Source organism: Lutjanus erythropterus, chromosome 20 (genome assembly GCF_056507025.1).
Source record: "Lutjanus erythropterus isolate fLutEry1 chromosome 20, fLutEry1.hap2, whole genome shotgun sequence".
NCBI classification, from domain to species: domain Eukaryota; kingdom Metazoa; phylum Chordata; class Actinopteri; order Lutjaniformes; family Lutjanidae; genus Lutjanus; species Lutjanus erythropterus.
The window spans coordinates 8514846-8541472 of record NC_139336.1 but is presented as its reverse complement, the minus strand read 5'-3'; the positions used below and the strand labels follow the sequence as shown (position 1 = coordinate 8541472).

Here is a 26627-nt window from a genome sequence, read left to right as displayed (position 1 = left end):
CCTACATGCCATGAGCTTTCCCTAAACCTAACCAAATAGTTTTGTTGCCTCAACCTAATCAAACTGTGACTGAAAACTGAAAATAACCAGTAAAAAACTGTGTCACTCTATAGCTAGTGGAATATAATTATTGCCTTTGTACATAAGTCAGGTTATGTTGTGGCAGATACTATTTGCACCTGGAGTGTAGTGAACAATGTGGCTATTTACACCAGGGTGTATGTAGTCCATGTGTCACTAGCCAACAATACTATTTGCATGCAGGATGGAATAGCCGCTGTGGCTATTTCCACCTGCATGGCAGAGCCAAACTATCATCTTTTCCTAACCAAGTGATTTTGATGCCTAAACCTGACTACACTGGAACCTAAAACATAAAAAAGCTGCTGTGTGATCCAGGTGCAAATAGATACTCCACATTTGATATCTGATTTTCATATTGTGTCATGTCTTACTGACAGAAAACATCCTTATTTGTATAATTATAATGATTTCAAAGATATCACCCAGTCTTGCTGTGTACTTTTCCTGTGGGAAACTAATACCACTGAAAATCTTAAGCACAACTATTGTTTGGAAGGTTTGTGTGACTGTTGATGTGTTTGTCTTAGTTTAGTCAGAATTTAGAACAATCTCAAAGTCTGTTCTGTGAAAAAAAGAAAACAAACAAACTGGTGGTTGGCTCCTGACTGTAGATCATGTTGCCACGAGTTTTACAGAAATTGTATTTTATTTTGTAGCTTTTATTTTGAAGCTTTCCGCAGACAAACTGCTGTTACTGTTAGAAATCTGACAGTCATCCACACCATGGTATTCTAGCTCTACATTATTGTGAATGCATGCCTTAAACACTCTGGATCCCTGCCACCCCTTCCAGGAGCTTGTAATGGACTTTTCTTCTTCTCTGTCAGGGAGGACGTCAGGACGTGCTCATGCAGCTCTTCCTGTTTATCTCCTGTGGACTGTGCTAAGTGCACTTGATGTATACAAATGTAGCTTTTAAAAACAGCAAGGACACTGGACCTGTCAAGCTTTGTTTTTATTCTTGTTTTAGAAAATATGTGCAATCCCTCTCATCTCCATGAACGCTGCAGCAGCAGCTCCCTAAAATCATTTCACGCTGCCTTTATCGATCCTCATTCTGTTGAACTCTTCTTCACCAAAAGGTACTATAGCTTTATGAAGCCCCATGTGTTCTTCTGTGTTCTTTTTTCCATTCTTTCCTCCCTCATATTGATGAGTGGTGTTCGGTTTTGTATTTTTCTACTTGTAAACTGTTTACAGGTGCAGTATGCAGATACTAATAGTAGCACCTCAATCAGTAAATGTACTATTTCAAAGTTACAGTGCAGAATTAAAGTTGTACTGTACAGTATAACAATAAAATTATATGACGTCTTTTTGTTGTTTATGTCAACAGAGTCAGAGTTGTGGTTCTGAAATGGGAACATGCTTTCCAAAACTATTTTTTTTCCTTCTATGTAAAGAAAGAAAGAGTATTATAGCACCTTTCCACAAGAGGGCTATTTAAAGTGCATTACATTAAGAGCAAAGATTTCTATTTGTTTTTACTTAAAACAGATTAAATAGTACACAGACACAACTGATCCATAGCTAGATCCGAGTGTAAATGGCCTTTCATTTCTGGAAAATGTGAATACAGCCACGAGAATCCTCAAGGAAACACAAGACAAGTTCTCAGTTGTTTTAACACAAGTGTTACTAATGATACTAATTAAGGTCTGATTCCAATCAGTTCTATTCCTAATTGTTATCAAATCAAGTGTGTTATCTATTGCAGCAATGAACTATGAATTAAAGTGTTGGAAATGTTTTTTAGTTATTGAAAAAGTACTTTTAGTTGCCACATTTTATCCAGTATGATTGAGAATATGGGACAACACGTTAATCTGGGACCCTCATTTAAGTTCTTCAAATGGGGGAAATAGGCATTTAGGGACTTCCTCAAGCTAAAATATGAAAATATTCACGACCTACTGTTAGGCTAACTCAGAGGTTTCAAAAATGGGAAACGGGCCTCCTCAGGGGGACTCCAAACAATGTCAAGGGAGACTCAGTGAATGGAAGTGAAAAAAATAGTTATTACATTAATTATCAAAAGGACATCACATCACATAACTTGAATGTATGTGATTTAGTTAAAGAGATAGTCCAGATACATTGGTTTGGGGGATATGTACAGTTTTTCCTTCTTTCCAGACAGAAAACTAAAAAAATACCTTTAGACAGATGTTTTTTTGTGTATTTGGTGGAGTCTGCCGTTCTGTCAAACAGCAACATATAGGCTACATTGGCTCAATTGTTGAGTGTCTATAGAATGAAATAACATAATCGTGATTCCATAGACATCCAGGAATCGAGCCAAACCAAGCAATTAAACAAAGTGTGAGGGGCTTTAGCTTTGTCTGAGAGGAGGCCCACAGTCTCAGACTTTGAAGAAAAATCCTGTGACGACTCAGTGAAATGTGTTACAGAACACAATGACACCACAGTGTCAGGAAGAGACAGGGAGGGAATTTTGAGAAGTAGGATGAAGCTAAACCAATAGACCTTTTTTCACAGCAGCCACATTGATGTGAAATAGTAGATAAAACACAGGTGTTACCAATGGTATTTATTAAGGCCCCATTCCATATAGCATAACAGGGCCTTCCCAGTGACTCAACATGCACAGCATCATCACCCTTACTCTGTTTGACCTTGATGAAACAGAACCTTAATTAGCATCATTGATAACACTTTTGTTTATTCTACTATTTCAAGCAAAAATGGCTTCTGTAAAAAAGTTGTATGGAGTGACTAGAATGAAGGGATGAGTTAAGGGAGGTAATAGAGGCAAGTAGTGTACCTCAACCTTGTTTCTATTGACTATATGACTTATGTGTTCTGTACATGAATTTCTCATCCAAATGTCTGATCTTGTCATTTTTCCATAATTCTTCTTAGGTGATTCAGTCTTTATTGAAAGCCTTATTTAAGTGTCCTAGATTACAAAGTGACCTGTCCCACACTATCAAGTTCAGGCTATTGTTTGGTACAAACAACACTAAAAGGCGTCTCCTTAGAGTATGAATGATATCTACATTCTTTGTTTCTCTTGGGTATTCCAGAAAGCTCTAATGTGTTAATCTAATATGCTAGATAGGTATCGGAATACGTCATAGAAGTCAAAATTACGGAAATGTCTCATATTAATATTACCTGAATCCTCAGGGCTTTTACTGTGAAAGTGCCGAAAGCCTTCGAATACCTTCGGTAACCTCCGTCTGTCACGTGACCCAAATGTTTGTTATGATAATCTGTGGTTGGTGCGCATGCCTCAATGCCCTCGGTTAGCTAACGTTAGCTAACTATTGGTTATATTATGAAGATATGCGTCTTTTGTAGCCACCCAGCTCGATGTCGACGATTACATTTCGTTTCCCAGACGACTTGAATGGGACTATCGCTATTTCGATTATTTAGTCGAGGTCCGTGGTCGCAGTGGTCTTTGTTTCCAGTAGCTGGAAAAACTCCACTAACCATCAGCCCTTTGTTCGCGTTGCGAAGTCACGCGGTAGCCTCGTTCCGCTGCACTGACTGAGGAGCTGGGTCTGTGGTTGTACTGTTCTGTCTGTGGTGCGTTTGAGAAATGGCTCGTACTTGACTGCACTCGAACAACAACCGCAGCCCGACAAGTGGGAAATGGGAAGCTGGACTCTGAAACAGCTGAAACTGTGGTGTTAGCCTACACTCAGCAAGTTCACCATGATGTCCGTAAGTTCAATATCATATACTTCATATGTTACTTGAATAATTATTTTGCATTTGAAATTGTTTTCTGGTGTGGGGTTAAGTCACTCAGTGAACACAACGAATACTTGTAGGTTGCTGACCCACATAGATGGTGGACCCAGTCTGGAGAACAGTGCACAGTAACACTACCTGTCTCAGCTTGAAAAATGTGATATATTTAGCCTAGTTTAAATTTAACTACGCGTTGGACATTATGACTAAAATAAGTATCATATAAAACTAACACCTTCACTAATGCTTTCTATAATTTTCGCCTACAATTTGCTCGCACTTATTCATTTGGACGACATAAGTTTGTAAAACGATATCAGGGTATGATCACAGGATTGAATTATGATTCCACTGAAAGTCAGTACTTGATGATATCAAGTTATTGCAACCCTACATTTAATCCGCGTAAATCACATGTGCTTTACACCTTTGCTAGGCATTTTATAAAGTGAACTATAGCTTTTTAGAATTGCATAATGGGTTTTGTCTTCCGATATTCTCTACAGAATATAGAAATACACATAAACAGACAGATTTTGCACTGATTCCTCAAAAGTGGTTAACATTTGTGGCGAGTATTTGTAATGGAGGCAGGATATTTTACAATTAACAATAAATGTTATTGTTCAAAATGATTTAAAGCACTGAAACAGTAAAGTTTCACTGGTATTTTTAATAATTATAAATAGCTATATATAAAACACAAATAGAACAAACTATACTAAATCTGAACTAAGAAAATGGATCAAATACACATAAAATGCTGCCTATAAAGCTGACAAATAAAAACAATCTATTATATTCTGTTTAAAAAAGTTTTAATTTCCACAGATAACAGACAACATATATACTGATACAGATAAAGCTGTGATATGCCAGTATCAGGTCAATAATAGGGGTTGTTCCAATTATATAGTTTACTAGCCCCACTTTGTGACATTCCTTTAATGCTCTTGCATGCCAATGATAATTGGGGCTATGTATTGGCAAGAATCTGGTGATACAATATATTGCAATACTTAAAGCATGGTAATTTTTTATCAGATAAGCCATAGTATAAAAAGCACACTTCCATATGCATAAAATTTGGGTTTACCTTTTTATGCAATAAGAACAGTGAAGATAGATTACAGAGAACATAGAACACTGCCAGCAGCCGAGGCTTAAATACAACACAAAGTGAACCACTGTCACGCCAACCGTAACATATCATATCTAAGAGTCTACTAAATCTTTGCAAGTTTACATATGCTACTGACATGAAAGGCAGCCAACAGGTGGCCGTTTGGAGAAACATCTCAAGACTTATGCACTTGGAAAATTCTCTGCATGAATGTAAAGTGCATATGAGCTAGAGTCTTTGTCTCAACGTTTGATAGGGACACAACAACAGCTCTGAAAATAATAGCTAAGTAATAGTCAAATGTATCGCTGCCAGTAATTTTGTTGTTTTATGGTTTAACATCAAAGATAATGTGAGTTTGTGCAAATACTGGAGGTACAGGACAGTAGGATGTGTCTCACCAATCTATATACACACTTACACCCTTGGGCCATAGCATGTAAAAACACAGATACGGTCCTCTGATAGAGTACAGGGCAGTGTTTGTAGTAGAAACACCACCTTGCTGGTTTGCTGTTCAACATTCACCTGCTCGGAAAATATCTGGTGTTCTCAAGCAGTTTGGAAGATAAGCTCATAATGATCACCCTGCCAGGCTGGAGTTAGGTTGTTGACTCAAGTTATCCATATCAGGCTGTCTGGACTAGCTTACTTATCTAAATCACTATTGCAGCGCATTTGCACAATTTGTAGACTTGTTGCTTTGACCTTTTACCATATTTAATTTTTGAGTTTGTCCATGAGTCTCTGTTTCAGTCGGAGACATTTTTACAGGGTTGAAATGAAAAGAATTGGATTTTAGGGGAACTGATAAAACTGAAAATGACAGTAAGTTAATAACTCACTGTTCTGCAGAAATATGTTCCCATTTTCACCTTTTTTCTATAAAAGATTACTCCGATTGAATCAGCTCTTCCTTTTGTAGGTTTGGTCATTGTTTCTAATAATAACGTTGTACTCAACAAATTAATTGCAGACATCTGGGTGCATGGAGACATCACTAAAGATCAGTCCGACAGGGTGAGAAATACAAGCAGTCAGATGATGAGATTTGTTTGGAAGAGAAAATAAAGGCAAATGGTAAAATTACAGCGCAAAATAATTGTTGTAAATAGGACTGCACAATTAATAGAAATATTATTGAAATCACAATATTCAAATTACAATTTTTTGATAAAAGAAAAATGTGTGATAAAACAGCATTATAATGAAGTTCTGCAGTGATGCAGAGATGTCATGGCCTACAAATATTGTTTTGCAAATGTAAAAAAAAAATATGTTACACATATCCCAATAAAAGTCATGTACTCATAATTTTAGTAGTTTTTTTTCAGTTAAAATTAAAATTGTGATTTAAAAAAGCATTCCCACTAATCATAAATCATATTGCAATCACAATATCTGTCAAAATTATTGCAATATGATTTTTTTTTTTTGCTGAGGCAGCTGGATTCGCAAGATCACACAAGGATCCGTCTTGCCAGGCTTCAAGTTATCCGTTTGTATCTGCACCGAATGTAGTGTAGCCAATCAGCATCTTGCTACATGGTTTCAGGTATGACAGTGACAGGTGTCCATGGAAGCGAGTCGTCTCAAACAAACAGAAGAGGTTAGGGTTGATACTGTCATAGCATTAATTATATCAGAACTGTAGAGTATGTCTTAACTGAAAGAAGGGCAAAGAACAGCTTTGAAGGCTTTTCTGCAAAAGATGTTTTCACTCTTCTCTTCAAGTTAGATGTGACAGACAGATGATTCATCCAATCACGTGCAAAGTGTTTTTTTTTTTTTTTTAAAGTGCCTGCCCTTTTCCAAAGAGTTTCTAAAGACAACTTCCCAGATGATTCTGTGTAACAAACCATCTGGCGTATCAGTTCAGCCCAGGTGGTAAACATCACAGTTTACAGACCAACCTCTCGGTGCAGGAGTGATTATTACTGACATTACAGGTGTGCGCACCTTTGTTTTACCTTCACATAAATTATGTAATTGTTGGCTCGTTTACAGCCTGTTGATTGTCTCACTGTTCATGTTTCTTGCTCTGTTGAGGTGATGACCAAATATATGTAATAGCTAATAATATGTAACATTTCTGCTTTAAAATGTCTAAAAATGCTACATCTATGTTATATTTTCTTAAATAAATGTACTTACAATATCCCAAATGTTTCCAACAATGCCCAATCCCAGAGAAATCTATAATTTTATGTGTAGCTGCAATGATTAATCAATTATCAATCAACCATGAAATTAATTGCCAACTGTACTGATAATAGATCAATCATTTTGAGTCATTTTCTAATTAAAAAATGTCAGAATTCTCTGATTCCAGCTTCTTAAGTGTAATATGGTGTGGTTTCTTTACTCCTCTGTAACCATAAACAGAATATCTTTGGTTTGTGGTCAAAACAAAACATTTGAGGACGTCACCTTGGGCTTTTGGAAGCTGTAATCAGCATTTTTCATTTGTTTCTGATATTTTATGGACCAAGCAACTATTTGATTAATCAAGAAAATTATCAGCACATTAATCGATCAGAAAAGAATCTTTAGTTGCAGCTAACTCATTTTATTCAAGGTAACAGTGTGCTTCGTTTGGTCCCCTGTTGCTTTTGGGTAAATACCAGATGATATATCACATAGTGAGGAAGGACGTTGGCAAACATGATTAAACAAAACACGAATAAAACTTGAATACATCACCATCATTTATGAACATGATTTCTGCCTGAGTCACATCCAGTAGATTTTCATCTGTAATGGTGGTTCTTTAACCTTGAAGACAACAACTCCCATGATCCAACACTACTTTACAGCATCATCAGACTAGGGCCTTTGTTATTTTTTTTAATTTGAGAGAGACATCAGCCAGGACAGGTGGTGAACTAACAGGGACGAGGGGGAAAGAGGTCGGCCGGGACGGGGCAGCAGACTGAGGAACATGCACACACAATCAGTACATTCCTCTGTCAGTCACACTTCTACAGCAACAGGGTAGAACAGAGTGTGCTTTTGTGGGACAATACATCCTGTAATTGTGGGGCGAGATCAGCTGAATAGGTATTTGTTTGGACTGGCATTTTTTTTAAGGATTCAAAAAGTTGCATGTGAGAGACAGAGAGGTTGGGACAGAGGAGGTTTTGTGCATGGCGAAAAAAATATAGAGCAGGAGTGGGCAACATGGCAAAACTGTCGAATCATAATATTTTTTTCAGGGAGGATCATGACCCCACGATCTTATCAGATTTCTTTTTCATGTCAGTTTTTAAGCCTGGCTCTGGAAGTTACTGAACTGTACAACCAACATAATTTCTCTAATTAAAAATATATAGACCTACAAGGTAACAAAACTTAGCAAAGTATGTGCATTCAGCGAGAATTTAGACATTGTTTAGACTTGCATTCAAGTCCTAATAATTAGAACTGCAACAACTAATAAATTATTCAATTAATTTTCAATAATCAGTTAATGGTTTGAGGATTTTTTTTCTTTTTTTTCTTTTTTTTACAGAAACAAGTGAATTCTCTGCTCTCAGCTTCTCAGATGTGACTGTTTTCTGGTTATATATATCTTTGGGTTGTGGACAAAACAAGACATTTGAAGATGTCATCTTAGGTTTAGGAAAACACTGATCAAAATTCTTCACCACTATCTGACATTTTATGGACCAAAACAGCTAATCATTTAATTGAGAAAATAATCAACAGATTAATCGCCAATGAAAGTAATTGTTAGTTGCAGCCCTACTAATTACAGCACTTGACTCTCGTCCTGTCAGAGTTCCTAGCTCAGTCCTTTTTGAAGCTGATCCGCTCACATGTGATTCCCTCATTGTTTGACTGTCTGCGTAATATTTTGGGTACGTTCTTTTGAGGTGGTTAAAGATAGTCTAAGCTTTGCATCCAACATGTAAACCTTATCTTTGCCTTTAAGTGTTGTTTCCGCTTGTCTTTAAGTGTTGTCACATTTTACCAATGTTGAATTCTTTTTGGGGACCAGCAACTCGTGTTGTCATCCACGGCACTATGTTGCCAAATAAAACCATGGAGAGGAAGACACCAAAGGTGCAACCTACTGTTTGGAATTTATTATGGTGGTTTATTGGTGTACAGTCAGTAGATTAATTGATTAGTTGTCCACTATTAAATTAATCACCAAATAATGAGGTAATCAGGTAATCGTTTTGAGTCATTTTTTAATAGAAAATGTCAAAATTCTCTGATTTCAGCTGCTTAAATGTGAATATTTTCTGGTTTCTTTACTCCTCTCGGACAGTAAACTGAATATATTTGGGTCGTGGTCAAACAAGAGATTTTAGGACATCACCTTGAGCTTTGGGAAACACTGCTCAATATTTTTCATAATTGTTTTTGACATTTTATAGACAAAACAACTAATAGATTAATTGAGGAAATGATAATTCAGGATCAGTCTTGTTTCAGTCACAATTTAATGCATGTTATATTTTACTGTTCTGTTTTTTTAAAGATGGGGCTGCCTGTTGTTTATTATCTGTCTGTATTTTGTTCTGAGAAGTGCTTTTCATCATTATGAGTGTCTGTGTCTTTAAGAAAAGTAAAAAGAGAGCAAAACTTGTTTAAGTCTGTGATCTAAACCGTTGTGAGTCACTGCAGCAGATAATGAAGGAGGAGCAGACTGATCACAGAGCAGTGCAGCAGCTCTCGGTCTTACATGGCTGATGGTGGTGGGAAAGAGGCTGAGGTCAGCGTTCTTGTAACACCTGGTCCTGCGTTCATTATGTTGCGCAGTTAACCAGCGAACAGCAAACAGCCGTTTCAAGATGTTAATAGTTTCCTAATATTTTTCTTCATTTGTCTTTAGATGACTTTTGAGGTGTCGAGCAGCGTCACGCTGCTGTTTGACTTCTGGGACGTGCACGGGCCTGCAGGTAAGAGTCAAAGTGTCAAATAGCATTTCTACTTTCAGACATCAGAGATCGCCCCCAGTAATGAAAAACCAGCTCATCTTGTTCAAAATTAATGTAGTTTCATGTCAACAGCCATTCCTGTTTCCTGATTGCTCAAGAGAACTTTGATCCTTCATCATATTCACTTTCCAACAGTAATTTCAGTATTTGTCTGAGCTATACTGGCAATTTGGAATATCAGAATTTCAGTGTAAAAAAAATCTATCTTTTAGTGATTTTTTTTAACATGAACTCAACATGAACATGAACAAAAGTCTTTTATAGGGATCCCTTTAATTGGGATTAAGAATTGTAATTAAGATGGAGCATACGATACAGAACTGTACCTCAGTTTGTGGACTGTAAATATGACTTCTATGAGAACCCTTTTTTTCATTTGACTAAACACTTATGACAAACTTGTCAGTGATTATGTCAGTGTTGTCCTGAACTTTGCTTCATTGAAAAAGTCTAAATTTGCAAATAATGCTTTAGATCTGAAAATGTCAGATTAAAGAGTAAATAAACAAGACTTGACAAAAACTCTGACCAAATATGTGATGCCAAGTTTCTTTACTTGACAAATACTCAATGCCTAGAATATACTGCAGTCAGTACGTAAAAGTATTGTGCTTCCATACCCAGCTCTAGTCTGTTCTGTAATTATTTGTTATACATCACACCGCTTCCTCACATACAGTTAGTGAGCTAACTTGAGTGGATGGAGAACAAAAAATTGTCCAGATGTAATAAAAGTGATGTCACAGCTGTGCTGCTTGTGTTTTCTCCCTCTGCAAATGAAAGTGAAGTTTCAAAGTTATATATTCAAAACTAATTGAATTTTCCTAAACTTTCCTTGTTTCTGTATAGTTGGGGGACAGTTTACTTGGTTGTAACTCCCAACAGCTCCAAACTTCCAAACTTTGTCCTTTTTGAGTGTTTTCACAGTGCGTCCTCAATCTGGAGGTCAGCCATATTGGTGGTACTGACCTTAGACTATGCATCCATCGCCGCTGTTACTGATTATTTGCTGCCTTCAAATAGGGTCACATTTACCATGCTCAAGAGAAGGCCCCCTCCTGTGGTTTTCACAGCTTCATAACTCTGAGTTCATGAGTTGTATAAAAGACAAGTTCATAAGTAACATTTGAAAGGCAGCATTGTTGCATAAAATGGTCAATATTGTTCAATTAAATATAAGCTTACATAAATAATAAACTATTTTTTCATCAATTTACTTTTATTACTTCTTTAATAGATTGGTTGAAAAGAGGCGTTTTAATTATTATGTTAATGAAAGATCAGCATTTTGATCCAACAAGTTGTACAAGAAGACCACCAGACTCAAAGTGAAACTTTACATTTTGAAAATTTCGCTAAATCTCTAACTTGGCTTTAACAATGCACACCAGTGCTGAGCTGATACTGAGCCGCTCACACCATCAAACCATTTGCAACATTTAAGCTTCAGCTGTGTGTGGGCTTGTCGAAAAAGACTAGGTAGTTGATGGAGTCGGGATAGAAAATAGAAGGCAACATTTTCTGCTAGTTATATCAAGAAGAGCTCATACAGATCTTCAACACTTGTTAACCTTAGTTTCTCAAAACATTGCACCCTTTCCTGCTGACCAAGTCATTCTCTTTAAGTTTTAGCAGCTTACACACGTTTTCTTAAACTTTTAGTTGGTTAATCGTGTGGATGGTGTGTGTGTGTTTCTCCAGGGATGGTGCTGTCAGTGTTTGTGGTCTTCCTGCTGACAGTCCTCTATGAGATTCTCAAAGTGTGGAGGGTGTGGTTGGGGAGATGCTCTAAGCTGGCTCAGCCTGAGTCTCCGTACACCCCTCCTCCGTCGTACCGCACCGACAGCAGCTCCGTTCTGGACAGCAGCCCCTCCGAATCCTCGCTGACCCCAATCGAGTCACCGCCAACCACTACAAACACCAGAAACAGGTCAGGACACTGGTGAAACACAACTGTGTGTAAATAAGCTTGTTTATGTAAACAATGAGGTCATTTCTCTTTTCTCATAGATTTTACTGCAAAATGTAAATATAGCATTTAAGATAATACTATAAAAACAAAGGAAATAAAATAATTTAGTTTTTTGTTTTTTTAATCAATTTTGACTGATATCAGTTTGATGTTTTTGACTTTTATATCATAATTTTGACTTTTATGTCATACTTAAGATGTTTTATGTCAAATTTTCACTTTTCTATAATATACATATTTTTTTAACCTCACAATTTGACTTTGATGAATTTAGATTTTTTTCTTTGTCACAATTTTGAGTGTGTATGACACTCTCAGAAAGTTTTTCTACTGCAGATTTATTCAGAACATTAGCCCCCTCCCAGACTCCTTTTTTTAAAAACTGTAATGGCCCTAATACACTGTCATACTTATGCCGACCACTTCCAATAAAATTTTCTTGCAGAAATGTGCTTGCATGGAAAAATCTACCTGAAATCCAACGTTCAGTGATTTCTGAGTGTTCCAGGATCATCATTTGAGTTTAGCTTCATCAACACAGTCATTTCTGAGTTTGTATCGTTCCCCTGCTTTCTCTTGTAGCTGTGTGTGGCTTTCTGTGTGTTTTTGTTTGTATCCACGCACCTCCGTTAACAGAGTTGAGCATTTCTCACACGTTAGACGTATCTTGGACTGAACATTGACCTCTTTCTGCAGGTGTTTCTGTTAAGTAATGATTGAACCCAAAAAATACCCATTTTACTGACTGAAGTATTTGAGGTAATGATTCTGTAGTATAGATTTATTGTACTGTGTGTGACTCATGTATTCCTCTCTTTCCTCTCCAGCTGGTTGCTGCATGGTATCCAGACACTGCTCCACATCCTGCAGGTGACTCTGGGCTACATGCTGATGCTGTGCGTCATGTCCTACAACACCTGGATCTTCCTCGGGGTCATCGTGGGCTCTGTCCTTGGTTATTTCATCTCATTCCCTCTCGTGAGTCAGATCTGACGGTATGGACACTTCAGAGGACAAGTGTTTTGCTTTTTTCCCCGTTCGCATGCTATGGATACTAAACGGAAAACTACTTGACTGACTAATTTGTTGTTCCATTGTTCGGTGCACAGTTTGGTTTGTTTGGTTTCAACAGAAGAGGGAGAAATCTTCAGCAGAACACCTCCTGTCACATAAAACCATCTGAATTTGGAAATTTCCACACACAAAATCATCTGTCACCAGTTTTTGTCTCCGTTTCTGGCCTTGGGACTCACTTGATAACTTGAAAACACTTTGACTGGACACACAAGCAGACAAGTTCTAATATTTGTCTTTGATCATTGAGATGATGTGTATAATTTCATCATTTTAAGAGGTTGGTCTTTCGTGCTAAAGGGAAATGATGTTCTGCAAACATGTAAGTGAGTACTGCATGTGAAAAATGGATTTTATTCCCCGGGGGTGAGAGTGCTTCTCGCTTTAACGCTTCTGTTTTTGTTCATTCATCCTGAAAGTATACAGTAGATTTAAAGAGGGAAAATGCACGGGGAGTCGTCCACAGCTTGTACCATATTACAGCTGCTTCTGCAGTTTTTGTTTTTCTGGTTAACCTTGACTGAGTGACCTTAGTAAACAATTGAAGGTGTTGTGACACTACTGATGATTCCAAAATTCAGAAAAGAAGAGCTCCGACTGTGCTGATAAGACACTATTACTGCAGCTTTAAAGTGAAACTCAACCTCACGACTTTTGTTTTTTATGGCTTAAAAACCAACATTTTGTGAGCACTGAGTAGCAATTTTCTGTCTTTTTTCAGGTGTTTTGGAGCAAAAACTTAAAACAGACTTTTTGCACTTGCAACCAGGATTTCCAGAGGTCATAAGACGCTGCTCAGATTCAGGAACTGTATCATGTGATTGTAGCTTGTAAACTTGTGTCATCTTGGTTAGTCAGGGGTCAGTCAAAGTTGATCATGTGGATTTTGTGGCAATCATTGACAAACCAATGAAACTACAATACAAAGAAAAACCGTTTGAGTGCCTTGCAACTGACATTTCATGTGTTTTCTGATTAAACCTGCTCTTCTCTGTTGTATTTCTAAAACTGATTCTGACAGTAGACACATATTAATACATGTCTGATCACTGGAGGTGATCTCTAAGGAGCTGGCTGACAAAAATAAACAATAAAGTTGATGAAATGGTTTTATTCATCCATATTTTCCTACATATTTTAAGAGGACAAGAGCATTAAACAGACAGCTGCTCACACCACACAGGCAGGTGTTTTAATAAATAAACAGGAGATGGAAGTCATGGGATTTGAGTATTAATCTAAAAGCATCAAACTCAAAATGTGTTTAGGTACAGTGACAACAGATGATTTCACAACAGGACACTAACTCATGAAATCGGGAAGGGATGACAGGAATAACATTTGTCAGTATTAAACAGTACATTGTAGCTTGACTACAGATGGCACAAAAGTGAAACTAATTTACCCTTAAGAGTGCGTGACACTAACAAAAAATGTGGTAAGGCTTCATTTTACAGGTTCCAAAGTTTCCCTGAAAAAAACTGATATGTAACTGCAAATTCATAAGAAGGTTCCTGAAGGGGACTGTGTCTTTTGGTACTAATTGTAATAAAAATGGAGATGTAAATTATATGTGTATACTTCATTTGCCTCATTCTGTCTCTGCACAAGTCCACTTACAACACCTTCAGCATTTCATGTTGGTCTTTATCATTATTCTGTCAATCATTTCATCAATTAATCAGTTAGTTCTGGGTTCATAAAATGGTGAAAAATGTTGCTCACTGTTTCACCAAAGTGATGTGACGATTTGTCCACAACCAAAGATATTTAGTTAATTGGCATCGAGGAGTAAAGTAAAAACTATTCACATCTGAGAAGCGGAATAGAGAAAATTTGGACACTTTGTCTTAAGAAAATAGACTCATTAATTGACACTCATTTAATTAGTGCATGGCAGGTCAGCTGAACATGCAAAAATGTGTTTAGCATTAAGCACACACCTCAACACGTATGCAAAATCAATGTCTTGATTTCCCTATACTTGGTACCAAATTAAATAGTTCCAGGAAATCTCCTCAGAGCAGCTAGCAGGAAATTATGCACCCCTATTTTTCAATAAAATATAATAATATTTACACTTTATCAAACCTCCTGGATTTATAGGACAGCTGCGTCATCAGCGTCTCATCATAATTGCCAGTGACACGACCGTCTCCCTAACATGAACACCTGTCTCCCACAAGACAACAATCAATGATACCGTCTATTATTTTCCATCTTTTAAACACAGAAAATAAAACTCATGTGAAAGCCACATCATCCAAATTACATAATTTTAAGAAAACATTTCAACCCAGATTGCAAAATTTGAATTAAATGAGCAAAGACTGTCGTTATATAGAAAAAAAAAATGTCACTGTCACGTTTGAGTGAATGTATTTGCAATCATGTAGTAAAAAAACATAAACTGATATTTGAGAAACAGCAAAATGTCACTCATAATCATGAAGAAAGAGCTTCTTCTGATTATAAGTTCATTAAATCCTACAAGTTATCTTGGTCATCTACACTCACAGGCAAAGTGACAAGAAACGTATTTTGGTTGTCTGTTACGCAGTTGTCAGAAAGTGTAAAACGTCTTATCACGTCTCACTGGAGGTGTCAATCATTCCTGACAGACAGGATGAACTAAAATATCTAGTGTTGAAACATAAAGGCCACTTGTGAAACTTCATATTTAAAACAGTTACATTTTACAAAAATAGATACCAGTATTTCAGAAACATTACTTAACATACACAAAATACAAATCCCCATACAACATCTAAAAGTTGACTGTAGCTCCCCCTGCTGCCCAGGTAGAGCGTAGTAATGTGACCATTAAAAAGGCATCATTCACCAGCAGTTCAGTTAAAGACACAATCTGCATATACGTACAATCTGACTATAAATGTTTGAGATATATATAGAAAAAATAAGCCTTATTTCCTGCTGTGTTTACATACATTACTGATGTAAACAAATGTTTAACAATCTGAAAACATTAATAACTTAGAAGTAGTTGTTGTTTAGTGTTCCTCCCTTATTCTCTGGATTATCACTTTAAAGGTCCAGTGTGAATGATTTAGGGGGATTTATTGGCAGAATATGGCAGAAATAGAATGATATTCATGTTTTAATGTATAATCACCTGAAAATATGAATTGTTTTGTTTTTATTAGCTTAGGCTAAGGAGGTTATTGTACTATAAATTCAATTTAAAATGTAAATGTGCGATAAGCCATATTTTACATTCAATATTCCTATTTAACATACAATCATTAACTGACAAAAACAATGCTGTAAAACCTCACAGGAGAAAAAAACAAATGCAGTTTTGAGCCAGTTTTGGTATTGAATGACAGGAAAAAATCAAGGAAATTGATTTGTGGTTGAAACGTAGCACTAATACAGATTCAAACAAGTAGGAAATAGTGAAAATAGTTTGCATGGGATTTACCTCAATGAACTGTATTGTACCTCTTTATATGCCCTTTTTTCTCCCAAAAATGTTTTGCAAAAAATATTTCAAATGGGGGACATTACTGAAAAAAGAACCATTGTCTGAGAATGAGACCATTATATCTAGAGAGAACGCAGGTCCTCTTCCATGGAGGTCGGCATGTTGCACCGCCATGCTTCTACAGTAACTCAGAATGGACAAACACTGACTCCAGACATGGTCTTTCATTTTTTCTTCCGCAAGTTTCATGACTATCATATTGTAGTTTCACCAGCTTACTTGGAAGGGGAGGGAGTTGTTTTCAGTTGGTTACAATCTACAATGTCACCAGTAGATGCCACTAAATCCTACACACTGGTCCTTAAAAGTCTCTGATCCTTGTGATGGACCCACAACCACTTGACATATTGACACAACACATGTGAGCCTTATTTATATAAATCAGACATGCTGAATTCAGTGTCAAGCACAGAATATGAAGAAAACTTGCATTGAGATTCATTAAGCTACATAGAGAGGAACCAATCACCAAAGAAAAGTCGAGCGGAGAATGGGAGAGTTGGTTTGGGAGTGTGCAACATCAACAACAACAAAGAAGAGGCCAAAAATAAAACCTTTAAATACAATCCTTATTCATTCCACTTCTCTCCCATTACTGCGGTTTCCTCCAGTTTCAGAGTGATGTTCATCTTCCTACGCTAAAACCAATTCTACTTCTACAGGGTCGATAATTTTGTCCTCTCCGTTCAGACTGTTTGTGATTGGCTGAGGCTCACCTTCGTCCAGCCCTTCACTGGTCGGTGACTGGAAGCCACTGTCGCCATGTGAGCTGGAGTCCGTTGTCAGAGGTGGCTTCAGTGACGACTCCGAATCTGATTCTTCTCCCTCGACGGCTGTTTCCTCCTGACGCTCCTTATCTGCTTCCTGCTTCTTGCTTCCCATCAGCTGCTGCAGAATCGACTGTGGGGACGACTTGTCTCGCAGAGATTTCCTGGGGACTTTCTCCATGACGGTGGTGACATGTGTAACGTCTTCCTCCAACCCGTCCTCCATGGTGATGGTGGTGCCTGTGGTGGTCTCCGTCCCATTGGTCATGTCGTCCTCGTTCTCCTCCGTCACGGGCAGCACCATCTCCACCACAGGGTTGATCAGGTCTCTGATTTCATTCACGCTGTCAGGAGACTTTGGCTCTTTAGGTGAGTCTACGTACTCCTCGTCCTCACCTTCGTCCTCCTCTTTGCCCTCATACATCTCAGTGTCCTCCTCTGGGATGAGCTCCACACCCGGGACCTCCAGGCAGGACTCGTAGGGCAGAGGCAGGCCATCCAGCTGGATCATGGACACCACTTGCTTGCGTCTGGCCCTCGAACCCCCTCCGCCAATGCTGCTGCCATCAACAGGGCTGTCTGCCTCATCACCACCAAACTTAGTAGCCCAGTCCACCTGAGGGTTTTCTCCAAGCAGGTGCAGGTTGGGATCACTGTTGGTCAGAATGATGCTGTCCCTGTACAGGTTGTGTCTCCTCTGGACAGCTGCCTCCTTCACAGCTGGAAAGACAAAGGAAACAAGAAAATGAACTACGTTACCAATGATATTTCATCAAAGCAATTGTCTAACTAGCAGTGCTGTTGCTAAGGCAACAATAATGTCTAAATCTTCAGATTTTTTTGCCCTCACCCATCATGATGTCCTTGGAGACAGACTGTAGCACCACCTCTTCGAACAGGTTTTCCACCAGCAGGAAACGGGAGAAGTCCTCAAAGATGAGCTCTTGGAAGCGAGGCAGCTCCTGCAGATGAAGAGACAGAGATGAGCTTCAGAACTCCTGCAAATTGTAAACACCTCATCTCATCCTCCACTTTAAAATGTGCAGGAGAAACTATTTCCGCTGCTAAAACTTGCAACAAGCTGTATCCAGAGCCAGTATTTTGTTTGTCCCTTCTGGGCTACTGTAGAAACATGGCAGCCTCCATGGAGGAGGACCCACTCGCACTATAGATATAAACCTAAAGTAACAAAAACACAAAGATTCTTATTTTTAGGTAATTACAGACTAATAAAAACATACTCAACACAATTTTATACTCCATTTCTGCCACGTTCTGCCTGTACATGCTCACACATCTTACACACTGGACCTTTAATGTTTCTAATTCCTTCAGTTAGCATACATCCTTGGTGATCTCTGCATGTGTTTTCAAGGAGGGTTGAATCAAAGTCACACTTATCCACTGGCCAGCAGTGCATGATAACTTAAGGAGTCAGAAACATAAATGTCTTTTCTTTTTTGAGATCTAATATGAGGGTTTATTTACTTATTTTACAACACAGGGTTGCACAATGTGATACACACACACAAGAAACTTAGATACAATTTTTAAATGAGAATACCATAAAGAAAAAAATAAAACAATATTTGCAGTTACTTATACGATAACTGATATCCTTGTATAGCCATTGATTCAGATACTGTAGAAAATTCAAATGACATGAATAACTTCTATATACCTCATTATTAATGTTGTTATTGCAGTGTCAGCACTTTTTGTGGGTTAAAAATTAAAAGAATGCCAAGTGTTTAATATTTTCTGTGCAATTAGACTGATTGCTACTGAGGAAATAAAATAGTACTATGTCATAGTAAGTCCCCAGACATAAAATCTCTTTGGTTCTGCTGCTCGACTACTCACCTACTCTCGCACCCCATAAGTATAATGTATTGTTATTATTATCATAGTACTGTTTACTATAATTTAAAGAGAGTATAAAATGATAAATGTTAAAAAAAGATGATGTGAGACTGTGTTGAGTGTTACTCACAGGTGAGCAGGATGGTGACAGCTGCTGCAGCATGTACGGGATGATGATCTGCAGCAGAGCCTCTCTGAAGAACTTCTTTCTCACCGTGCTGCTGTCATAATCGTATTTCTGACAGGAAAACACCAGAAAAACATGCAGAGCTCAGTGACATTATAGTTTGTCCACTCAGTTGCACAAATGATGTTTAAACTTAGTTCTTGATCTCATCCTTCTATCCATCTTGTCAGTAGTGAAATGTAAGTAAATTTACTCAAATACTGTACTTAAGTACAAATTTTAGGTATTTTTACTTTACTTGAGTATTTCTGTTTCTACTCTCTACTTCTACTCCACTACATTCCAGAGGGCTATACTGTACTTTTCAGTTAAACTTCAACTTCTTAAACTTCAACTTATTGACCCACAACTCCACTACATTTATTCCACAGCTTTATTCATTCCTTTATAGATTAAGATTTTACATAGAAAAAATAAGATTAGTTTTGAAAATATGATGCACTGTTATACAAAAAGTACCCAACACTGTGTTAAGGTGTTAAAATTACCCGTTATTCCATTACTAATATTAAATAATATTTTAATAATAAACAGAACACTTCAAATGATGTCATATTGCACTAGTATTCATACTCATAATGCTTTAAGTCTGGGTTGCACCAAGAAAGATTAATGTAATATGAGACTAGCTTGAATCAGATTTACGTGAACTTTTGGCTGCTCTGTATTCTTACCCCCAAAACTTTACACTGTTTGCTAGCTAGTAAAAAGTCAGTTAGCCTATTTGGCTAATCTTGATGGCTCAGCAGAGAAGGAACTTCATTATTTTTGCTCAGTGTACGTCAAAAAGGCAGCCATTTTTAAAGTTAAACCTTCTCAAGTGTACATTTGAACTAAATACTGGATTATATTTTAAAATGGAGTTTAAAGTTTGGTGCAACAGAAATAAACTAGATTTAGAGTAAAAAGTAACCTGACATTTAAAGAGAGGTATAGATTTAGTCTTTTTAAATTTAAAGTTAGTTTAAAAATTTGCTGCAACCTCAAGTTAAAGCATGAAGTAAGTAAGTTTGTTGATAAACCATATACATTTTCACTGAAGTAAAATTTTGAATGCATGACTTCACTTGTAGTGGAGTATTTGGATCATAGAGTATTTCTGTTTTAACTTAAATAAAACATCTCAGTAGCCTGCTTCTTCCAACATTACATTTCATCATCTTGTCTGTATAATAATTCTATATTTTTATGTATCCCATTTTACCTTGAGGACCCGGTCCTGGCATCGCTGGATGGTCTTGCACATGTCATCTTCCCCCTGGGCCTCTAGAGACTGGTGGAGCAGCTGCTCAAATGTGTACACTGCATTGTCCATTTGCTGTCAGAATAATTGAATAAAGGTTATACAGCAGCACAATCAACAGATGAACCACGGTTTAGCCTCTTTACAAACTGTCATAGTTTCTTTGTCCAGCAGGTGGAGGTAGAGACTTCACCACAGCTGGCCAGGTTGCTGCTGTGTGTTGTCTTACAAAGGAGGAACTAGGGAGTGTTTGCATTCATCCTCACACACACTGCTTCTCTGTATTATATTATTAGCTGCAGCATCTTACCTCCCTCATGAGGATCTGAGCCCTGCTGACGAACACAGAGGGGTTGGACACTTCGAACCTCTGCTGCAGCCCCTCCAGGTTGAGCTGCTCCACCTTCTCATAGCAGCTCTGCATCTTCACCGGGTGGAAGGCCAGCATGGACAGCCTCTCCATGTTCTGAGGGGACGACAGATATAGGAGGGCAATCAAACATCGTGCAGGAAGAAATAAGAATAGAGGAAATGGTTGATGGTTCAGGATCAGTCGCTGAGGGCAGCTGAGGACACTCCCTGACTTCTAATTAAAGACCGACACTATCGAGGCAAAAGCTTCCACAACCACACACACTGTCGTTTAATGCACTTTAATTATTTTAACCAAACATCAGGCAATATTCTTCGCATTCACCCATGAACTATATTCTTTAGCTACAGTTAAGTCTTAATTTGAGTAAACATCACTCAGTTCAAGCTGGGTAAGTCATTGTGATTGTTCCTGTCATTTATAAAGCTTAGAGTTGGTGATCGTGTGAAAAAAGCATGAGAAACATGCGGGGGAGAAAAGGGCTTGGTGACTTTCCTGTTGCAGCCAATGATGCAGTTAACACAGTTCCTGTGTTAATCACACTTTTTAGACTGAATCAAATAACTGTGTGTAATGTGAAAGAGGGCCAAAGTGACGAACCCACAAAAACCTACCACCAACTACCTCTGCAGCTCATTTCTCAGTTTTGACAGCTTTATCAAATTCTCTTTTATAAAATAGATTTTTAAATGTGTCAACAATCTTGCCTCAGCTGTACTTTGTCCATATGTCACAAAAACACACTCCAATAGTCCAGCTACTAGGGGATCCGTAAATGGCAAAAAAAAACAAAAACAAAAAAAACACTGTCAGTCACACTTTTCAGTAAAAGGAATACATTTTTGGAATGCACTACCAGAGGAAATAAAACCCCAAACTGATCTGAAAAGATTTTGTGACCAAACCTGTGACCAGGGTTGGGAGGGTTACTTTAAAAATGTATTCAGTTACCAATTACCTGTTTAAAAAATGTTGTCAGTAACATAATCCAAGTATCACAAGATTCATGTAAAGTCATGTAACTTAATTACTTTCCATTACTTTTGCATTACCTCTATATGAAATATGGTTGTGGTAATGTTCACGAGGCTGCAACTAACGTTTATTTTCTACCTTGATTAATCAGTCAATTATTTTCTCGATTAATTGCTCAGTTGAGTTGAGTCAGAGAATTTTGATATTTTTTATTTAAAACATGACTAAAAACTCACTGATCATTGATTTCTGTCTACACATTTCACTATTTATTATGTACTTCATTTTACTAATGAATTCTTGTCTTTTTATATCATGATCTTTTAAGTAGAAACGTCTAACCATGGACAGGGGACTTTAAATTATCCTTAGCTAGAATCCCTACATGCAACACATCTGCATGTTGTTATTCTAAACTGCTACAATGTTCCTTCTGTTGTCCCTGACAAATAAACTAATAAATAATTAAGTGAATAAACAAGACAGCTGTTTTCAGCTTCATCTGTTTGTTGATCCATTTGCTATAAATTGATAACATGATAATATATCAAGGGCTGTGTGCTTGTCAGCTCATTGTGGAATTCTTCTGCCCCCTGGTGGCAAAGCACAGCACACGTTTCCTTTGCAGTCCACCTTAAAGGGCATTATCCCACTTACACCATGGTCAGTGACCAAATACAATAAAAATTAAGACCATTAATTTATATTTTCATGCATTTTATAATCAAAATCTAAAGTTTTTCACAAGCTGTAACTCTGTTTCCTAAAACCTGAAGGTTTGACTAATGCCTGGAACAATCATTACTATCCCATAAGGTTCTTATGCAATGGAAACGTTGTTCACTACTCCAGTAAATAGCACAATCCTCAGATGTGACTTGGAACTGGAAGATGTTGCTAGTCCACTCAACTCAGAGATTGTATGCTCACAAGATTCAAAGTCAATAACACTGTATGTGAGTGACAAACAGTAAATATAATTTGAACGTATGTTTAACAACAAGACTAACTTGCTATCCAGTTATGCGACTGTCCAAGTTGAACAGCAAACAGAATGGAGGAAGTTCTCAGCAGGTATTCACCCAGACCATGGTGTAAAAACAAATGAATGCAACAAGACCATTCAGACGGACATAAGTTTTCTAGGATGTTTAGAATTATGATTACTGTCATCACATGCACAAACTTTTTAGGCTGGATGTCTGTGAGCCAATAACAGTCCTCACATAATCTATAAAGGGGACGGCAGTAAAGCCACGCCCCTTTTTTCAGTACACATGGCTGACATTAGGCAAGGGGGAAGTTTAAGGTACTTTTTTTACCTACTGTTTCCACCCTATATTACCTTGGCTATCGAACTGCTTGTGGAGACTTGTGTTACTGGAGATGTCAGATTACTATGAACCATTTTAACACTTAAATCAAACTATTTATTTTGTGTACAAAAAGGAAGATTTGCAGCCAACAAGACATGACTCACATCTCCCATTTTTTCTTTGCTCCCGCCATTGAGCGAGTTCTTGCTCATCTCCACCAGCTCCCTGAAGAAGACGTCCCTGACCTCGGAGAAACCTCGGCTGGTGGGCTCCATCAGGGCCTCCAGGATGGAGCTGATGTAGGGCTGGATGTTGGTCCGGAGGAGCTGCTCTGCCTTGGGCAACACCAGAGCTGCACGCCAGCAGCGACACATGGAGGAAGAAAGAAAAAAAACACATTCACGGTTAGCTGCCACAGCTTATAAACAGGTAACTCTATGGATGATGAAGCAGAGTCAGTCAAGCCCAAATAAAAATTAAGGCACGGCTGTGACTTCAGGTGAACTCTGCAAATATGTAAGCACAATGTGCAGTGTATTATTTAATACGAGCTTGAAATGGTTGGTATGTTTGCAGTGACATTTAAGCAAACACACGAGCTGTTTCAATGGAAGTCCTGCAGCTTGTTTTCTCTCAGATACACCTAACTGTTGGTCATTTAACCTGCGCTAAGACAGACAGAGAAAATAAAATTCTCGGCTAGGTTTACAGCTCCCAAACGCCTGCTTCACCCTCATGTAACATGAGTCTGCATCTTTTTGTGCAGGTGACTTGTAGTCTTATCTGTGGGATAAAGTCAGAAACGGCCCATACAGTGCAGGTCATGGAATGCAGTTGAGCCACTTTAGCTCAATGGGAAACAGCACATGAAAAAAATGAGCAGCCTGTGCCAATTTAAGTTTTGAATGGAAAGCTGACAGGCTCAGTGCTCAGAGGGTGGATGCTCTGGTGCTGTAGCAGCCAGCTAATCAAAGAAAAAGAGCGAGTGACATAGGAACTAACACGCTTAAACACAAAGTGAAAAATGTGAGGAGAAAGTGCGGAGAGGTAAACAAGAGCTGGAAAGATGTGGATGGGAGGGCGCTTCGGTTACAGAGGAAAGGCCCTGTTTGTAAGAGCCAAATGTCCAAACAAACTCGTCGGAAACTTGAGCAGTGTGGCGTTATTCAGTGACCAGACTGATCACTTCACTGTGCCAATAATCCCTGAACCAGAGAAACCACGGCTACATCTCAATGAGGCAAACAATGGAGCGTGCACTTGAGGTCGGGAAGATCATGTTACACAGCACAGCAAGCACCAAGTGAACCAAGTCACTTTGCAAAGTATATTGGAGATGTGTAAGTCGGTAAACTGAGGGGTGTTCAGTTAAACCACCGTCCACTCTTAAATTAAAATTAACGTAAGACGCCAATCCAAGGTATATCCAAAAGAAACTGAAAGCTGTTCTTTGAACCATTAGGATCTCTTTTAAAAGGTAACAAGTCAGAATCACTGTAAGTGCTACTGGCATTGGGTAACAGAACACACAAACTTTTGAACACACTGAAGTAGAAGGTTTTTATTTCTGCCTGAATACTTCTTGCAAAAATATCTGTGATTCATTAGCTGGAAAACTCAATGGGACGACTACATTTAGCCTTAAATCATCCCAAATTCAAATGCAGTAATAATGCCAAAGAAAATTAATGTTTTCATTTTTTTTTAAGTTTGTTTTGAAGAAAAAATGCCATTTGTAGGCCGCAAGAAACCTGCTCAAGGGCAACTGAGGCATAAATGCAATATAGTGCTTTTTCCCTTCTTGAAACTATACTTAGTAAATATAAAGTGTGTCAATAATAGTTTTATGGAGGAAAAGCAGTTCATACGAAAAACAACTCACAACCATCTATCAAAATGTACAAAATTGAAGTTCTAGCTTCATGATATATATATAAAAAAAACCTGTATATTGTCATTTTGAAGATCTCACTGGCTATATGAAATGCCAGTCAACAGCAAACTCTGTTCTAACTGGCTCTGTTTTCACACGGGAGAAGAAAGGCAGGCACTTTCACTTTGGACTTGTTTCACTCTGGTTGGCTACTGTGGGCTCTGGACAGGACATAGAAACTCCTATTGGCTCAAGTGAGATGTCAATCAAAAATCCAGACTGCTCTTGAGACCATTCCTGAATTTTCTTTCTTTTTTTTGTCTTTTTTAGTCCGTCCCTCCTTCCTTCATAATCACTGATATGTAAACATAGTTCTTAGTTATTTTTAACTGTACACAACTCAACCCAGTGAGCATGGTTTTGGATGTTAGCAGGTGAAGACACATCTAGATATCTGGGTTAAATTTTCTTGAAAAATGCATTTCAGTGACTGTATATCAGTTATATATAGATCTTTGCTCACCTCGTATCTTGCTGCTGACATGTTCTTTAGACGTGATGATCTGGTCCATGTCAGTCCGTAGTCTGGCGTCCAGCGGCGCTCTCTGGGCCTCACAGGATTCGACCAGCGCTTCATACTGACCGGTGGTCTGAGCCAGCACCTGCTTGTACACCGCATCAGAGATCTGGAGGACAGAGTCAGTCAAAAACATAACCGCTTTGGACTTGTTGGAGTCTCTGCAGCATGTCTGCAGTGCACTGTACTGTACAGTAACACAGGAACTCACCAACATCCAGTTCTTCTGCTTCTGCTGCATCTTTCCCTTCAGACGAGGACCAATCACATTTCTTAGGTCAGGGTGGAGGGTCTCCATCACCAGATTAGCCAGAATCTGTACACACACAACATACACTATTTATTTCTTTACACACTTTTAATATGTATTCTTACTATATTTCGTGCAATGTATTTTTTCTCCAGTTTTACTTGCATAATGTTATAATAAATCTGTCTGACAGATTGGACAGATTTCTAACTAATAGCCCTTTAATTTCAACGTCAGCCTTTTCACCATTTACAGGATGTTAGAGTTAGTATGGCTGTGTATGTACACGGGGGACTTTTACACTACAGGTGCAGTCAAAAAATAACCAATAATCTCCACCCAAAGAAAAACAAAAATAAACCTTAAAAAAGTGCAGCCTCTGTTTCCATTGTGGTTACATGGATACAGTGTGGTGACTGAGACGACACACAGCTGGACACAGACAGACAGGAAGGCAGGTTTCAGTGGCACTGCCCTCCCAACTGACACACACATGAAGCTCAGTCCCTCCGTGAGGTTTCAAATAAGCTAAACTAAATATTTGTTGAAACATGTTGCTGGGTAATGAATGGCTGTGACAAAAACAGAATATTTTTTTCCACACAGAGGAACAGAAACACCTGACAAACAACAGGTGTATTGTAGATTGTTTGTCTAAATGCTTGTTAGTCTATAAATGTTTTCTCTGCATTCCTGTTCTCTGTATTATTGATATCTCATATTTCAGTGTATTTGGTGTCACTTTTAATATGGATATCTCAAAAAACTAAGGC

At 38.0% G+C, this 26627-nt stretch overlaps 2 protein-coding genes across 2 annotated transcripts in view; one reads left to right on the top strand and one right to left on the bottom strand.

The window, feature by feature from the left end:
• The first annotated feature begins 3333 nt into the window (after positions 1–3333).
• Positions 3334–14034, top strand: slc31a2 (solute carrier family 31 member 2). The gene is made up of 4 exons (XM_084745587.1): positions 3334–3777; positions 9774–9840; positions 11581–11809; positions 12679–14034. Exons 1-4 carry the CDS (start codon positions 3769–3771, stop codon positions 12842–12844), a joined length of 471 nt encoding a protein of 156 aa, XP_084601713.1. The 5' UTR covers positions 3334–3768; the 3' UTR covers positions 12845–14034.
• Positions 14035–16466: 2432 nt separating this feature from the next.
• The window catches only part of niban2a (niban apoptosis regulator 2a), a 41731-nt gene continuing 31570 nt past the window's right edge, over positions 16467–26627 (bottom strand). The window contains exons 7-14 of the mRNA XM_084745585.1: positions 25816–25920; positions 25551–25713; positions 23319–23506; positions 20801–20956; positions 20452–20565; positions 19191–19298; positions 18048–18159; positions 16467–17917 (exon numbers count right to left, since the gene is read on the bottom strand). Coding sequence (XP_084601711.1) covers positions 17064–17917; positions 18048–18159; positions 19191–19298; positions 20452–20565; positions 20801–20956; positions 23319–23506; positions 25551–25713; positions 25816–25920 — 1800 coding nt within the window. The 3' untranslated portion in view covers positions 16467–17063. The remainder of the gene's footprint in view (positions 17918–18047; positions 18160–19190; positions 19299–20451; positions 20566–20800; positions 20957–23318; positions 23507–25550; positions 25714–25815; positions 25921–26627) is intronic.

Excerpts from the sequence above, each read along its gene's own strand:
- slc31a2 (XM_084745587.1), top strand. Across the intron at positions 9,841-11,580 it reads GGACGTGCACGGGCCTGCAG|GGATGGTGCTGTCAGTGTTT; the intron begins GTAAGAGTCAAA and ends GTGTTTCTCCAG. Across the intron at positions 11,810-12,678 it reads ACTACAAACACCAGAAACAG|CTGGTTGCTGCATGGTATCC; the intron begins GTCAGGACACTG and ends TTTCCTCTCCAG.